General features: G+C 37.8%; 1 protein-coding gene across 4 annotated transcripts; it reads right to left on the bottom strand.

Moving 5' to 3' along the window:
- Positions 1-5,100: 5,100 nt before the first annotated feature.
- Positions 5,101-18,228, bottom strand: LOC118801844. Of its 4 annotated transcripts, XM_036562223.1 has the most exons (10): positions 17,775-18,228; positions 17,487-17,713; positions 15,634-15,888; positions 15,416-15,538; positions 13,732-13,866; positions 13,478-13,502; positions 12,830-12,865; positions 8,896-9,007; positions 5,734-5,835; positions 5,430-5,610 (listed from the first exon to the last, which is right to left on the bottom strand). In XM_036562223.1, exons 3-9 carry the CDS (start codon positions 15,781-15,783, stop codon positions 5,745-5,747), a joined length of 672 nt encoding a protein of 223 aa, XP_036418116.1. In that variant the 5' UTR covers positions 15,784-15,888; positions 17,487-17,713; positions 17,775-18,228; the 3' UTR covers positions 5,430-5,610; positions 5,734-5,744. The 4 variants fall into 4 exon arrangements, with proteins under 4 accessions (XP_036418118.1, XP_036418117.1, XP_036418116.1 ...); XM_036562224.1 differs by lacking the exons at positions 5,430-5,610; positions 17,487-17,713; positions 17,775-18,228 and adding an exon at positions 5,334-5,415 and having other exon boundaries at positions 5,796-5,835; positions 15,634-16,667; XM_036562225.1 differs by lacking the exons at positions 5,430-5,610; positions 8,896-9,007; positions 17,487-17,713; positions 17,775-18,228 and adding an exon at positions 5,101-5,415 and having other exon boundaries at positions 5,796-5,835; positions 15,634-16,667.
- Positions 18,229-18,247: the final 19 nt, after the last annotated feature.

The following is an 18,247-nucleotide window of genomic DNA, read 5'->3' as shown; positions in this document are numbered from 1 at the left end:
AAAAAATGTTGTATATCTTATTTAAATAGTCTTACACAGCTTTAGCAGTTTGCTACTTAGACACATATTGCGGTCTATAGAAATTATTAATCTGTTTATATGGGTGCTTTATTACTAAAGGTCAACAAGAGAGTTTGTGAGAAGCTGGGCATAAAAAGAAGTTTACGCTCTCCATATCATCCTCAAAGAAATGGCTTTGTGAAGAGGATGAATGGGACTATTCAGATGTTAGGAAAAGGCAGCTTATTTGTTCCTACATTAATGCATTTATACATTGTTCATTCATAGATAATAAAACAAATTTTATTTTGATAATATCCTTGTTCAGGAAACCATAAGTAATAAGTTAATTGTGGTTTTAGATGTAATATTAGATGTAATTCTTGAGATATACCTACAAAAATTACAATAATGCAATGTACAAATGTCATTTTTTACAGATCTGCATTGATGCTTGGATGGGGAAAAATGCCCATGTAATTCTCTCAAAGATTAGCCCATACAAGTGGTTTTACTGCGAAATTGCTAGGATTGCTCCAAGCCAGGAAGTCGAGTATGAGGTATTTCTGTATATTTCTGTATGGGAACAAATACATAGATTTACTGTTCTATCTGTTTTGAACTAAGTTTTCAAACCAAAGCATTCAGCAATTAAAATAGCTTTATTACAATGCAGGATTTACTGGCAAATGAATAGGATGAGCCAAACTACACTGACTTGGCAGTTTAATTTGTACACCTACCTTGTATCCACACTCATTATCATCATATTGTACCTACCATACTGGTATGCTTTGTAGGTTTGCAGTTACTACCTGTAGTACATCTGTGGCTGGACATTTTTTCAGCCTCCCCCATCCATGTCCATGTAGTGGCATGGTAGTGTGTGTATTCTTGCATTTAGAAAATGGATCTGGTCCATATCCAACATCTGGATAAAGGAAAAATAAACACATACATTCCCGAGTTGAACATTTTAGTCACACAGCCACTGATTCCACACTGAATACACACAGACAGGAGGTTTTTCAAAGTACTTTTAAGGCAGTACAAAGACGAGATATTTAATGTTCTATCTTATCAACTTCATTGTGTTTTATGAATAATCGATTAATCTGAAATTGACCCCTGCAACACATTCCAAAAACGTTAGGGGAAATTTAAGACTAGGAACATTGTTAAATGTTCAGAAGACAATTTAATGATTGATGTAATCATGCTTGGGCACAAAAAGAGCATATAAAAAGAAGCTAGTCCTTTATAAGCAAGGATGGATCAAGACTCGCCACCTTGCCCGAAAAAAAGCATCAGCAAATAGACCAAATGTTTAAGAACAGCATTCCTCAACAAGCATTTGCAAGGATTTTAGTTATTTAACGCTTTACGGTGCATAATATTATCAAAAGATTCAGGGAATCCAGAAAAATCTCTATGAACAAAGGATATGGCTAAAAAACACAACTGAATGGCCGTGACCTTCGATCCCTCAGGCAGCACTGCTTTAAAAACCAGCCTGCTTCTGTGATGGATATCACCACATGAGTTCAGGAATGCACAAATTCAAGGTAAGAGTGTACTATCCACCGCAGAAGTCGTGCCAACAATGTCCAGAAACACTGCCGACTTCTCTGGCCTCAAGCTCATCAGAAATGGACTGATGCACGATGTGTATTGTGGTATGATGAGTCAACCTTTCAGATAGAAATAATAGAACTTGTGTTCTCTTGTAATCTTGTTCTCTTGTAATATTGTAATACCTGTCATATATCATGAAAACATCTAAAAGTACAGTGTAATATGCTTACTGTATTACCTGGTTTAGCCTGGAACACAACAGTAAGTTACAGAAAAATATCAAATGCACATGAATTAACGCAGAAGAGGGGAATATGGAGTATGGGGCTTGTCTGAGCAGACAGACAGACAGCTAAAGATAACTGACAGAATTACAGAGAAAAACAGAAGGTTGTTCACATTAATGGCATTTAGCAGACCCTCTTATCCAGAGTGACTTACAAAAGTGCTTTTTTTCCCCACTCAGAGACTTAGAGAATGTATCCTCAGCGCAAACAGGGTACAGCCTAAAGATAACTGCGCTGAGCTACTGCAGGAAAACAGGAGTCAGTAATGAGCAACAGATGTGCACAATATATAGATAAGATTTTTAAATGATAATACCTTTGTCTGTTTTTATACAGAATCACATACCGTGTCAGAATATGTGAGATGCTGTCAAACCGAACCAGCATGAATAATCAAATGAATCCAACAGATTGAGTGTTTGTGGGGAGCATTTACATACCGAGGTGCACTTCCTCAGAGAGAGTATGCCCTCTTGAACTCCTTGGAATGAATGAGGGGATTTTTTGTTTCAGAGAGATGTGAAATGTGCTGAAGAAATTTTGTTACTGCATGACCACAGAACGGGCTTTTAGTCAAACACACACACACACACACACTGTTATACAGTGTTTGTTTTGACTAAGAACTCTCTCCTTTCTCCACACATCACAGGCGCAGTGTGGCTGAAGGCCCAGGATGAATGAAATGATCATATAAAGGTTATGTAAACAACATTTGAGCAGTGCTATTTCTAAATAGTTTGACAGTGAGTAGTTTAGCCCAGCTGTAGCCTATATCACTTCAGAGTTTTTAAACAGAAGGAGGAATCATCACAGCAGAGTTAATACTAAAGAGAATCTCCAAAAGGAAAGACAATCTTTTTAAAAGGGAAAGAAACCGAGAAAGTGTATATACACTCTCAGAAGAAAAAAGCTACTAAACTCTCACTCACACCACTCTTGTCACTAAAGTGCTACCATCAAATGGTATGTCTTCAGTACCTTTTGTTAGGGAACATAAATGTACCATTTTCTATTGACATTCTATTGTAGTTGTATTGACTCTGTCTTGTCTTCAGCCTTTTTATTTTGTTGTTTTAAAACATCAGATTATAAGAAGGTACAAATCATCGCTGTCCAAAGAAAAACATGTATCTCTATTATTTATTGTATTTTCTTTTTTTTTTTTTACTTTTCTACATCATTAGGGCACGGCAGCTGTGTGTAAAAAATTGGACCAACAGAAATTCAAAAATTACTTGGAATAAAATCTCTTTACATTAATTCATGTTGAAAGTAAAGAATGTTTTGCCCTCTCCTGTAAAGTTTTGGAGATGTTTTCTCTGGTCAGTAACAAAATGTGAATCTTTTCCTCTGAGAAAAACAATTATTTAACATAGACAGTTGGACCTTAAAACAATTGTGTACCTTTGAAGGTACTTATACATTGTTTGCACCTTGAACAAAAACTGTACCTGCACAGTTTCTTTATTTCTAACAGTGTACATGTGTGTGTTCAGTTATTTTAATGTTTATTGTATGTATTTTCATTTTAGCAACACTGATTTTTAATGATGTTGATTAAAAATTATTATTACTGTTAAAATTATTTCACTTCAGCAAATTTACAATGAATAAATAAATACAATAAAGGATAAAGAAAGAAAGAAAAACTACTTTAGAAAGTCTGTGGAAAACAAGCATTGTAAAATTGGCATTTTGTCCAAACTGATAGCTTAACTGCTAATGGACTACCAAGAAAACAATGAGGAAAAAGCCAATGCACTGTTGGTGGCTCACAATCCTCTTGCTAGGAAGAAACTAATGTGAATACATTTTCTAATAACTATTATTACGGAGGTGCTTCTGTCATAAGACGTCATCGTCTATTTTAATTTGAAGTTTAGATTTTGTTCATATCAGTAGAACTTGGGTCTTATAAAAAAGACTTCTCTGTAAAATAATAAAAAATAATTGATAATTAAGTAACAGAACATTATAACTTGGGGCCCATGTATTATTATTATTATTATTATTATTATTATTATTATTATTATTATTATTCATATACCTTGGTAAATCAATTTTACTCCCACCCTTCATTTATATGAATATAATTACTGGGATCAAGGCCACCACTGACCAGATATTATTTGGGTGGAGGATCATTCTCAGCAAAGCATTGAGACTAACATATTAGTATAAAAGGCACTGGCGCAAGTGTACATCAGGCACAGCAGCATTGCTGAGGTTTAAACATTGTTCACTTACTGGCCACCACAATAGCAGTGTTAGGCTTTTCTCAGACTGATGAAAATACTTACAACAAAATGTGGTGCGTCATGTTGGGAAACTCGATTCCTGATAAAACCAAGACCTGAATATTTCATCGTACAACACTGATTTCCAAAGCTGAGTTTATTAATAAATCCAATTCAACACATTGTCAGCTAGACCAGCTTTCTTAAAGAATGTGTGACACTGATAACCATCCCTGTCTCAAACTTCAGGCGCTATTTTCCAGCCAATCTCAAAGCGGCTGTTCAAAAAGCCAGATCTGGATGCTAATTACTTTACAAATTGCAGGCAGACTTCTCATTTTTAGCTGAATTGTTAGAAAGAGCAGTTATTTCATATTTGCAGTCTCAATTATAAACAAATGACACATATATCTTTACAATCAGATTTCCATTCTCTGCACAGAATTGAAGCTGCTCTTTTCGGGGTCATTACTCTACACTGCTGATTTAGGAACTTGTATTGTACTGATGCTCCTAGATCTCGGCTCAGTGCTAAACTCTCATCATACACTACCTCTCTTTGAGAACACCTCAGTGAAATGACTTGTCCAACATTCAATTCATTTGCCGTTTTATCACATACTCCTACCATTTGTGCACTATGTAGGTTTACAATAACTGACAGTAGCTCATCTGTTGCTATACAGTTTATGAGCCCCCTCTACCCCCATAAATCAATGGGAAGGAGCCACTACAGGGCCACTGCTAACCAGATATTCAGGCAGTCAAAGGAAAACCTGAATGATTACTGTGATCAAAGAGAGATGCAAAGAGAGAAACAGTGATGAATTTGTGAAGAAAACTGTCACACAATAGCTCCCTTCACTCACTTCTCCTTTTTTTCTGCCATGCCTATGTGGCATAGCTCACTCATTTTGAACCTTTAATGCTAGACAGTAAAACAAACTTACACAGACATCTTTCATTTATATTTATTCATCAATTCTTTTGTAGAAACAATGAATTTTTTGGATTTGATGTAATCAGCTCTTGGTTAAAAAAGGCCTCAAAGTAAGAAAATCCCTGAGAGAAACAGCCAGAGTAAAACAGCCCTTATTCTGCTTAAGTAGGTTCTTCTGGGATGAAGATGACTTCAATGAGGGTTGAAGATGGTGGTTTGTTTACAGACAGCAGCAAAACTGTAATTTAACCATTCGATGTGTCTCACTTAGAAATGCTTTATAATATGATGAATATTCTAAACACTATACAATATAAGTACTATGAGCATGGTCCCTGAAACAACCACTGGATGTTCAGTGTGGTGATCCTGAGGGAGCCTGAATGTCTCAAGCCCTTCATGATTGCGGTGGAGATGCAGATATAATCTCCATATAATGTAGACACACATTTAGAGACACATTTACTAAGTAAGATATTCTAACAGGAAGAGAGAGAGATAGAAAGAGAGGACTGTGCTGGAAATGTTCAAGTCTTTGTTATCCTTCTGAACAGCCACAAGAAGACCACTGTAAAGGAGAAGCATAAACAAACAGACAGAGAGAGATATATGTTGACTAATTATTGCACATTCCACTGTCACAATCCAGAAAAAGAGAGCAGTAAGGCTACAGTGCAGTTTTGGCTCTTACAAGTTATGATCCTAGTTTTGGTCCATGTTGGGGCTCAGTGCCTGAGCCACGTTCCCCAGCTCCACATCTCTGTGGTCTTCGTCTCTGTGGCAACAGATCCATCTGTAAAAAGGGCAGAGCGGAAAAAGGGGTGTTCTCTTTACTGCTTACTCAGGCAGGATAAATGCAAAGCGAAGGTGCAAATGTGGTCTGATAGTATAACGCTGCAATGTTGCTTTTTTGTTTGGGCACAAGCACATGTTTGCCCATTTGCTCCAAGTTAGGGTGTGGCATTCAAAATACTATTTGTCACAGCGCAGTTTTGTGGATATACAGTATTTATATCACCCACATCAAAACAAAGAAGAGATTTTACCCATTTACTAACTAAATCTAACTGACTGAATTATTCTGGTAAAAAAAAACTGAAGTCTGATTGGCTGAACCATTGTAGAAGCCACTGTAAAATATTCAACATACACACATATACACATATGACCTCATCTCACATCAACTGAATTCTCTATTAAAGGGGAACTCCACCGATTTTTCCAAATTACTTAATCATTCAATGGTTTAGATGTTTTCAAAATCATTCAGTGTGGTTTGCTGTGAAATGTGACTTCAAAATTGCTTACCATTGTAGTACTAGGAACAAGACATCCGTATGTCTACAGTACAAATATCACCAGTTTATCTGCTATCCAAAATGACCAGTAAACTTACATGTGTCTTGTAAGTTTTTATATCTTATAAGTCACGCTGATAATAGTAAAATAGTGCTGAATTCAATAAAATAGGTTTTCTTCTCTATTTTTCCTTACAACGCCCTGCATGTACCTCTCCGCCCTGCACGCCTTTCGGTGTTTGGGTTGGCAGTGTTGTGTCGCACAGTGTCAGCTATACCCATAGTTTTTGTGAGTATTCATTAGAGGAGCTGCCATAGATCACAGTTGCACCTTGCTGGTAAATTTTCAGAATGATGGTGAACTGTGCTGTACCAGGATGCAAAAATAAATAGAGAAAATACAGTATGATTTGTTTTTTTCGGTTACCATTACAAGCACCAGTAATCCTGAAGTTGTGGCCAATTGTTTTGAAGCTACACAATAATACTGAAGTGAAACAACTCCAAAAATTTGGGGTTTGTAGCAACCACTTCACAGATGAAGACAACTCAAGACCAGAAAACAATGCAAAGCAGATTTCTTCAAATGCCGGCTGCTAAAGAAAACTGCTGTTCCCTCTGTTGTATTTTCCATCACAGAAACTGGAATTAAGGTAAGAAACGTTCGAAAGTAAAATAAAATAGTCATCATTAGCCACCATACATAATAACAGTATCAGCCGTTAGCTTACAACAGACTGTGAGCTGTTCCAATTTTAAAATGCAATTTTATTTATTTATATATGTATTTATGTATGTATTTATTTATTCATTTACTTATTAACCAATATTAATATTAAATATTAATATTAATGTGGCATTTTTCTGCAAATATTCTATTCCATATCATATTCTTATTTGCTGAATGTAACGTATTCGGAAAAACAAAAACGTTCAGCATTCAACACCATCATCCCTCAGCATCTCGTTGGAAAGCTGAGCCTGCTGGGCCTGAACACTTCCCTCTGCAATTGGATCCTGGACTTTCTTCCTGAGAGACCTCAGTCAGTCCGAATCAGAAGCAGCATCTCTAACACCATCACACTGAGCAATGGAGCCCCCCAGGGCAGTGTGCTCAGTCCACTGCTGTTTCCCTTGCTGACTCACAACTGTGTGGCAATTCACAGTTCCAACCACATCATAAAGTTTGCTGATGATACTACTGTGGTTGGTCTCGTCAGCAAGAACGATGAGTCAGCATACAGAGAGGAGGTGTGGCGACTGTGTAAGGTCAACAACCTACATCTGAATGTGGACAAAACAAAGGAGATGATTGTTGACTTCAGGAGATCACAGAGTTACCACTCTCCACTCACTATCAACAACTCCCCTGTGGAGATTGTTGCGAGCACCAAGTTCCTTGGTGTTCACCTAGCGGAGAACCTGGACCCTGAACACCAGCTTCATAACGAGGAAAGCCTAGCAGCGTCTCTATTTCCTGCGGAAGTTAAGGAAAGCTTATCTCCCACCCACCATCCTTACCACCTTCTACAGAGGCACTATAGAGAGCATCCTGAGCAGCTGCATCACTGCCTGGTTTGGGAATTGCACCGCCTCCGACGGCAAGACCCTCCAGCGAATAGTAAGGACTGCTGAAAAGACCATCGGGGTCTCTCTTTCCTCCATCACGGACATTTACACCACACGCTACATCTAAAAAGCCACTAGCATTTTGACTGACATTTCTCTCTTCAGCCATCTGGAAGAAGGCACCACAGCATTCGGGCCCTCACATCCTGGGCAACAGTTTCTTTCCACAAGCCATCAGATTCCTCAACTCCCACGGACACACACACACACACACACACATAACACCCACACAGACCCACACACACATATACATAACAATATGGGACTAACTCACTCCCCACTTCTTTCAGTTCCAGATTATGGAACACTGTATAAATACAGTTACTGCATTTCACTTCACTTGATATGACTGTAGATCTGAATACTTGCTTTTTTGCACGTTTTATTTCCACAACAATATCTGACTTTGCATTTTTGCACATTTTACTTCACTTTAACAATGTTAGCTGCTATAATTACTGTATCAACCAAATACTGTATACTATATATTGCTGCTCTGGTTGCTACCTCAGTGACTGCTATGCTCATATCTGCTAGGCTATCTGCTAAGTTGCTAATATGTCATAGTATGTTACATCCTCCTTTGCACAACTCCACATCCTTTCAGTACCATGTCCTGTCTGTGTTCTGTTTTGCATTTATTGTCTTTCATATTTATTTATTGCACTGTATTGTCTGCACTGTGTATATTGTATTGTGTCACACTTGTGTTCCTGTGTTGCACCATGGTCCTGGAGGAATGTTGATTCATTTCACTGTGTACTTACATGTAGCTAAAATGACAATAAAGCCTGACTTGACTTGACTTAAAGTTGTGTGTTTGCTGTAAGAGATTCCACATATTTTTCAGTACTATCAAAATCTTAAATACAAGTGTGCTTATGTGGTATGTGGGCTTATTAGGGGTTTGTAAATGTCAGACATACCCAAGGATGGTTGTATGTTTCCAGTAGAAGATCCCACCCAGAAGGAGAGTGACCAAACCAAGCACAATGAGTACACTTCCCCATACAGGCAGGGTGGTGTGGCCCATTAGATCTGATAAAACATTGTAAAACACATCATAATGAATCTCTATTATAAAGATATATCTTGTTTTAAAATCCCATTTGAAGTACCACTAAAAGACATATGCTGATTTTAAACCCCATTACAAAAAGATTCCCTGCTTTAAAACAGTTATAAAGAGATACTCTGCTTTAAAACCCCATTACAGAGATACCCTGCATTAAACCCAATTCTAAAGAGATACTCTTCATTAAAACCCCATTATAAAGAGATATTCTATTTGTAAACAGTTATAAAGAGATACCCTGCTTTGAAGCTCCATTATAAAGATAAACCCTAGTTTAAAACAGTTACAAAAAGATACAGTGCTATGAAAGTATTTTTGCATATTTGCATACTTGAATGTTTGAGATCACCAAACTACTTTTAATATTAGACAGAGATAACCCAAAATGCTGTTTTTAAATGATGATTTCATTTGTTGAAGGAAAAATGCTGTTCAGCTCTGCCTGGCCTTATGTGAAAAAGTAATTGGCACAGTCATGGGCTGGAGATTGGGGAACCAGCCTTGTGACCTGAAGGTCACTGGTTCGATCCCCTGACCCAACAGGACATGACACTGAAGTGCCCTTGGGCAAGGCACCTAACCCCTAGTTGCCCCTTGGCAGGTGTGCTCACCGGCCTCTAGTGTGTGTATTCACTAGTGTGCATGTATGCGGGTGTTTCACTGCACGGATGTGTAAAATGCGGAAGTCTAATTCCTCTGTGTTCAAGCACAGTTGGCTAATAGTTCTGAATTCTAATTGCCAGTTAAAATATTTGGTTCAATTTTACTAGCCTCACCCAGGCATGATTACTGCCAGACCTGTTGAATCTAAACATCACTTAAATAGAACTGTCTGGCAATGTGATGCAGGCTAGAAGGTTTTAAAAAGCAGCACACGTTGCCACGTTCTACAAAGATTCAAATACAGATGCAAGTCAATGAAATCTACCAGTCTGGAAAGGGTTACAAAGCCATTGCTAAGGCTCTGGGACTCCAGTGAACCACAGTGCGAGCCATTATCTACAAATGGAGAAAACTCAGAACAGTGGTTTTCTGGCATACCAAAATTTCACCAGAAGTGACAACTCATCTAGGAGGTCGCTAAAGAACCTAGGTGAACATCTAAAGAAATGCAAGTCTCACTTGCCTCAGTTGAGATCAATGTACATGATTCCACAATAAGAAAAACACTGGACAAGAAGGGAGAGTTGCAAGGCACAAATCACTGCTGACCAAAAAGAACACCAAGGCTCATCTCGCATTAGCCAAAAAAACATCTAGATGACCCCCAAGACTTTTGGGATAATATTCTGTGGACTGATGAGTCAAAAGTGGAACATTTTGGAAGACATGGGTCCGGTTACATCTGATGTAAAGCTAACACCGCATTCTACCATAAAAACATCATACTAACAGAGTTGAACATTGTGGTGGTAGTATGATGGTCTGGAGCTGCTTTGCCTGTTGCAGGACTTGGGCGACTTGTCACAGTTGATGGAATCATGAATTCTGCTCCTACCCTGACCCTAACTATCAGAAAATGATGAAGAGAATGTCCGCCCATCAGTTCATGGCCTAAAGCTCAAGCATAGTTGGGTTAAACAGCGGGACAATGACAATGAAGCAAGTCCACTTCAGAATGGCTCAAAAGAAACAAAATTAAGGTTTTGGAGTGGTCAAGTCCTGACCTGAATCCCTTTGAGATGCTGTGGCAAGACCCTAAACGGGCAGTTCATGCTCAAATATCCTCAAATTTTAATGTAACTAATTAGCAAATACAGAAAAAAATCAGATGAGGGGCAAATGTGTACTTTTTCACAGCACTGTACTCTCTAACTCCATTATACAGATACACTATATTGCCAAAAGTATTTGCTAGTCTGCCTTCACACGCATATGAACTTGAGTGACATCCCATTCTTAATCCATAGGGTTTAATTTGATGTCAGCCCACCCTTTGCAGCTATAACAGCTTCAACTCCTGGGAAGGCTTTCCACAAGGTTTAGGAGTGTGTTTATGGGAATTTATGACCATTCTTCCAGAAGCACATTTGTGAGGTCAGACACTGATGTTGGACGAGAAGGCCTGGCTCACAGTCTCCGCTCTAATTCATCCCAAAGATGTTCTATCGGGTTTAGGTCAGGACTGTGCAGGCCAGTCAAGTTCTTCCACACCAAACTTGCTCATCCATGTCTTTATGGACCTTGCTTTATGCACTGGTGCACAGTCATGTTGGAACAGGAAGGGGCCATCCCCAAACTGTCCCCACAAAGTTGGGAGCATGAAATTGTCCAAAATCTCTTGGTCTGCTGAAGCATTAAGAGTTCCTTTCACTGGAACTAAGGGGCCGAGCCCAACTCCTGAAAAACAACCCCACACCATAATCCCCCTCCACTAAACTTTACACTTGGCACAATGCAGTCAGTCAAGTACCGTTATCCCGGCAACCGCCAAACCCAGACTCGTCCATCGGATTGCCAGGCGGAGAAGCGTGATTCGTCACTCCAGAGAACACGTCTCCACTGCTCTAGAGTCCAGTGGCAGCACTTTACACCACTGCATTTGACGCTTTGCATTGTGCTTGGTGATTATAAGGCTTGGATGCAGCTGCTCGGTCATGGAAACCCATTCCATGAAGCTCTCTACTCTGTTCTTGAGCTAATCTGAAGGCCACATGAAGTTTAGAGGTCTGTAGCGATTGACTCTGCAGAAAGTTGGCGACCTCTGCACACTATGTGCCTCAGCATTCGCTGAACCCGTTCTGTCATTTTATGTGGCCGACCACTTTGTGGCTGAGTTGCTGTCATTCCCAATTGCTTCCACTTTGTTATAATACCACAGACAGTTGACTGTGGAATATTTAGTAGTGAGGAAATTTCACGACTGAACTTGTTGCACAGGTGGCATCCTATCACAGTACCACGCTGGAATTCACTGAGCTCCTGAGAGCGACCCATTCTTTCACAAATGTTTGTAGAAGCAGTCTGAATGCCTAGGTGCTTGGTTTATACACCTGTGGCCATGGAAGTGAACACCTGAATTCAATGATTTGGATGGGTGAGTGAATACTTTTGCCAATATAGTGTATACCCTGCATTAAAATCCCATTATAAAGAGACACCCTGCATTTAAACCCAAATATAAAGAGATATCCTGCATTAAAAACCTATTATAAAAGATGTCCTGCATTTAACCCAATTATAAAGAGATATTCTGCATTAAACCCCCATTATAAAAAGATACTCTGCATTAGAACCCCATTGTAAAGAAATGCCCTGCTTTAAAACAGTTACAAAGAGATACTCTGCTTTATAACCCTATTTTAAAGTGATACCCTGCATTAAAAAGCCATCATCAAGAGATACCCTGCCTTGAAACAGTTACAAAGACATACCCTGCATTAAAATCCCATCATAAGGAAATACCCTCATTAAAACCCCATTATAAAGAGATACGCTGCATTAAAATCCCATTATAAAGAGATATGAACCATTAAAGTCCCATCATAAAGAGACACCCTACATTAAAATTCCCCCAGAAAGAGATTGCTTTACAACCCTATTATAAAGAGATACCCTGCATAAAACCCCATTATAAAGAGATACTTTGCATTAAGTATCCCATTTATAAGAGATACACCACTTTCGAACACTTTTATAAATAGATATCCTGCTTTCTAAAACTGTTATTCCTTTACAAATGGATTTTTAAAGTTGGGTATCTCTATATATGATTCCCTATAACCGAACTGTGTAGACACTACCTGACAAATAAATATGAACTATATATGTATTTTACCACTCACCAGATGCTGTTGGTAATACAGCCATGTTGTTTGTAGCTAAGAAAATGAACAAACAAATAAAGTTAGAACTTAATAATACTATTCACTAGAGGTTAGAAGGGTAAAGTTAGAACACTGGAGGTCGGTGTTATATTGAATAGTATAGATTGTGTTTTTGTTACAGCAGATCATCACAGTCATGATTATATTCACTGTAACACACCCCTCATGTGCTCTAACTGTTCATACAACAGTTTTACAAAGTAAAGACAAAGTAAAGCAGAGAAGCCCTTAAAATGACTGCAAATATATGTTCGTAATTTTAATTGGTGATGTATTCTGTCCAAAAAAGTAGCTCAAGGTCAAGTGGTCTTTATTGTCATTCCTCAATATAACTTGTACACATTGGAACTAAATGTTGTTCTTCAGGCCCTAAAACAGCAGCACATTACACAGGGCTACATAAAGTATAGCAGCTTAGACTAAAGATGTCATTGTTCTTATTCAGCAACCAGTGGTGAGTTGAATGAGTATGATAAAAAAAATGTTATCAACAACACTCTTTTCACTCAGTCAGATTGTGTGGGCAGACATAGAATTTCACTGATCTGAGGGCCGAAACTGAACTGCTAAACATGTTAAACACATACAGTGCATGAGTCTACATACCTCTGTACACAGCCTGGTACCATTTCTGGGAGAGAAAAGATTAATAAAAATTAACTTTCAAAGTTATGTGTGTGTTCACTGTGCTGTAGTAAACTGCACAGCAGCACTGAGATCTGTTTAAGCACTATAAAAGTATCACAAAATAAAGCCAAATTCAAATCACACAGTGGTTATTTAAGCAATTATTTCTCGAGCTGTATTAAGATTTGCATGTATGTAGGTTCATTCAAAAACAGAAATATTAATGGACCTACATCTGTGTCATGGCAGCGGATGTCAATCCAAACTCCGTCAACATGTTGTTCAGTGATTAGATGTTCTAGTGTGACATTACGAGCTGGATGCTGTAGGTTTCCTGGGTAAAAAGGATCAGCCAAGACGTGCTTGCCCTGAAAAGAAAAGCCAAGAAAACAATTAAGAACTATTTCCACCCATAACATTACAATTAATACAAATATACACAAATGTAATAAAAAGTAAGAGGAATGTGTTGTTTTTAGTAAATCTATTGGTATGTTGGTGAACATAATACAGTTAGAAGTATACAGGTTCGGTTCCTGACTTCTTGGTGCCCTCCAGCTATTGTATGGATTTGTTCAATTGGTGTTTCAACTCAAGATGTTAGTAAAGGTCTTGCTTTAAACTTTTAAGTTTATTCAAATAAGAAGTCATCAGAATGTAAGACAAAGATTTTAGTTCTGTTAATTCATTATTAGAAGTTAAATTTCCTCAAAGTTTTAAGGCAGCCTGGTAACTACCCTTTAATTAAAACAGCATTTTTTCCTGTGTAGCACTTCATTTAATTTAATGAAAGTTTGATTAAATTGATTTACCTTAATAAAAGATTGATCAAACATGAATTGAATTTAACAAATGTTTGAGTAAACTGATTTAGTTTAATGAAGGATTGACGAAAAACTTAATGAAAGTTTGATAAACTGATTTGACATAATGAAAGCTAGATTAAGCTGCCTTACTTTAATGAAAGGTTAATTTAAATAGTAAATTTGAATTAACTTCACCAAGGCCAGATTAAATGGATTTAATAAAGGATTAATTATACTGGTTTACCTTGATAAAGTACTGATTATACAGAATTCATTTAATGATCACTTTTGTTAAAGTACTATTAAAGTACCATAATGAAAGATGATTAAGCTGATTTAACTTACTGAAGGATTGATTAAAAACATATTTAACTCAATGGCAGATCTATGAAACTGATTTAACTTACTGAAGGATTCATTAAAAACATATTTGACTCAATGGAAGATCAATGAAACTGATTTGACTCGAGGGGAGATTGACTGAACTGGTTTAACTGACCAAACTGAATTTCATGAATATTTGATTACACTGATTTAACTTTATGAAGGATTAATTCAACAAATGCAGGCCCAGATTACGTGTAGACTAGAAGGAGTTTCTTTGCTCTGATTTGTAGCCATGTGCTTGTGTTTTTGTTTTGGTTCTTGTGCTCCACCCTTTTAGGATCCTCACCTGTCTGTAGACTCCCTCTCCCAGGTGTTCCCCATTTGTTCAAGCCTTTATCAAACCCTTTGTTTCAGTCAGTGTTTGTCTGGTCTACTTGTCACTTTGTTAGGTGTAGTTGTTGTGTGACTGCCTCATGTTTGGTTTGCTCTGCTCAAAGTGTTTCTTTGTTAAGCTTATTAGTTTGTTATTTTGTGTTTAATGTTTCTACTAGTCTGTTTTGTTCATTAAAGTGTGCTAGCAAGTACATCCAGCCTCCTTGCTCACGACACACATGACAAAGACAAGGCTTGATTCTTGTCTAGGAATCCAGCTGGCCATTTATGTACACATTATTTATTCTGATGGTGTTTTTCTGAATAAATAAATGTTTGCTGCTCAGATACATAGCTTTCATTATCATTCATAAAGTTCATATGAACATTTAGACAGCACGTGGGGCCTTACCAGGTCATACCAAGTTGCTACACAGTCCTCATTCTTCAAGTGTGTGAGAAATTCAGGTGGGACTGTGTATGTACACCATCCAGAAGAACAAAACTCCTCATGAGACTGAATAATGTTGCAAATCTGAAACAAAATAACCCAGTCAGTCAGAATCAGCTACACATGTAAAGGTACACAAGCCAATACAGACATGTAATCAAGTTCAGCTCAGCACTTACATCAATGTTTTGTTCGTGAGAAAGCATGGAACAGGCAGGCTGCAGATCAGTGCTGAACCCAACAGCTCGGGATGTGAGAGCAACCGCGGACCCCAGCAGCAGCGTCACCACCACATGATTCATCTTTGTGCTGCAACACACCATCGTCATTATTGAACCTGTCCAACATCTGCTGTTGGCTCTGACAGCAGTACGTGTCTTCCTCGTTTTCCTGATTGTAAGCCAATGAGCTGGTCGTCGTGAATCTGTGGTGAACTCAAAGACAGTGAAAGAAAATCCAAACCCACTTTTTTCAGGTCCTGTGTGCAATAGGGTCTGTGTGTGAAGTGGATTGTATGAACGATCCGCTAGACAAAACCACGCTCACACGCGCCAAAAGAGAAATGCCGCTTTAGTTGGTCAGCATACACTGTCACTGATCTTCCGCCACTACTCCGCCCCCCAAAACAGCCACAGAGGAAATAATGCAGGGCAGACAGAAGCAAAGTTTTGAATCCTGTCAACTTCTTTTTGGTTGTGTTCAGGACGCGTACATAAAAATAACAACACCGCTTTCACCGAACCGCGTGGAGCTATGACCAGCAAAAACAGGCGGAGAGTAAACTCAGAGGCAAAACCAATCAGAATCTCCATTTAGGGACAGAACCAATCAGAGCCCCACTTTCAGAGTCTGCACGTCAGCGGCTGAACCAATCAGAATCCCGCTGGGAGGCGGGACATAAAGCTGAAAGCGATCAGCTGATTGATCCTGTAAACTGTTTTACTGCCATACACTGCAATACGCAGTCACTGTTTATGTTAATACACTGTGTATTGATTTAATGTCAGTTTGAATATTTCTTACTCCCACCGTTAAACTATGATCTCTTTCAGACTCACCTCGGTTGGGGCGGAAGTGTCAAACTTTTTTCTTTACTTAAGTCTGTTTTAGCGGCCTGCATATAGAGTGGGTGGGCTGGTGTACATCATGTAACTCAAGATCTGAAAATAAGTCCCACTGCGGCCCTGAACCTCGCCAAAAAAAATAATTATAATGTAGTATTATGTTATTAGTAGTAGTGGTATAATAATTCAAGATACCATCAACAACAATATAATGTTAAAATTATATGTTAAAAATATACCATATTTTTATTTATAATATACAATATCTAAGTAGTGGCTGATAATTCCACTGAAAATGACTGAACGGTAGTGACTTTCACAGGAACAGTGTGGAATTCTGGCTAAGATTAATGAGCCTCACTGACAGTAAGGCCTTCAGTTTGAATTAGAAATCGGCATAAATGGCGTTTTGTTCTTTCATGTGATGTTACAATAATAATAATAATAATAATAATAATAATAATAATATCCACCATTATCATCAACAACAACTTTATATGCACTTTTCTTACATAAAAATGAAGCGCAAAGTTCTTTACAACGAGGAAGGCAAATAAAACCTAGCATATGTGAAGAAACGAAAACAGAGAAGATAAAACCAGGGCAGAAATAGTAAAGAAGTAAAAAGTAATACAATTCTAAAAGCAAATAATTCTGAAAATAATAAAGTAGCAATGAATGAAATGGTGAATGAGTGAAAGAAAAAAAACAATGAATTGTGGCTCAGAAAATATCAAGCAGAAATGAAAATAAAATAGTCAAAGATAAAAAGAAATGTTTTAAGCTGCTCGATAAAACTGTTAATTGAAGATGCGTCGTTATTGCAGCAGAACGTAATCCTAATAGAGCTTTGATTGTTGTTGAGCATAATCAGCTAGAAAATCTGACATAGAAATGCTGCTATTCCATTAAAAGATTTAGAAACTAATAAAATTAATTTTAAATGTATTGTGTGTTTAACAGGATACCAGTGAAGTGCTGTCAGTACTGGAGTGATCTGTTCATTTAGCCCATGTTCGAGTCAGCACTGTCCGGGTAACCTAGACAGCAATACACTACAGTCACCCAAACAGAAGAAAAGGAAAGCGTGAGTCACGTCTTACCTTAATATGGTAGTGATGCATTTCCACATAGGGGCACACATATCTTACTTTTTCAGACACTTCTCCTTTTTTGCCATTACATAGACAGGAAACTCTACCTTTACTGATTCACATTACAACAGACTTACAAATACAAAATGCTTTTATTTAGACATCTTATTAATTCATTCACAGATTGGGTTTTAAATACTTATAGGACACTTGTGGATTGGAATGGTGCCGATTTGATACAGTGCTGTTCTATACATTGTCAGATTCTAAAGCACAAACATTACCCTTATTTTTTTTTTTAATAAGTAGTATCAAAAATGTATTAAATATATATTAAAAATTAATAAAAGTACCAAAAATATATTTTTGATGTATCTGATTAATGCTAATACTCTAATTCCACAGCTTAATTCTTCACAAAGTAACAAGCAGCTTTTATCTGCAGATGCTTCGGTTTCTTGCAAAAATCCCTGAGACGGAATCGTTAGAGGAAAACAGCCCCAGTCCTGCTGAGCTGAACAACCCAAGTTTTTCAGGAACGGAGATCAAAATGGTTGTTTGTTCATAGTGTCAGCAAGTAAAACCCAAAGTACAACTGCAACCAATCATTCACAATGTCTTTGAGAAAAAAAAAG

This window comes from Colossoma macropomum, unplaced genomic scaffold (genome assembly GCF_904425465.1).
Source record: "Colossoma macropomum unplaced genomic scaffold, Colossoma_macropomum, whole genome shotgun sequence".
Lineage (NCBI taxonomy): Eukaryota > Metazoa > Chordata > Actinopteri > Characiformes > Serrasalmidae > Colossoma > Colossoma macropomum.
Note: the sequence above shows the minus strand (reverse complement) of the source record. Positions and strands in the feature narration are given on the sequence as shown.

Bases quoted from the DNA above. Each gene is read 5' to 3' on its own strand.
- LOC118801844 (XM_036562223.1), bottom strand. From the start codon at position 15,783: ATGACGATGGTGTGTTGCAGCACAAAGATGAATCATGTGGTGGTGACG. The intron at 13,867-15,415 runs GTAAGGCCCCAC...TTTTCTTTTCAG, and splicing joins TAGCAACTTGGTATGACCTG to GGCAAGCACGTCTTGGCTGA. The intron at 5,836-8,895 runs GTATGTCTGACA...CCCTTTTTACAG, and splicing joins AAACATACAACCATCCTTGG to ATGGATCTGTTGCCACAGAG.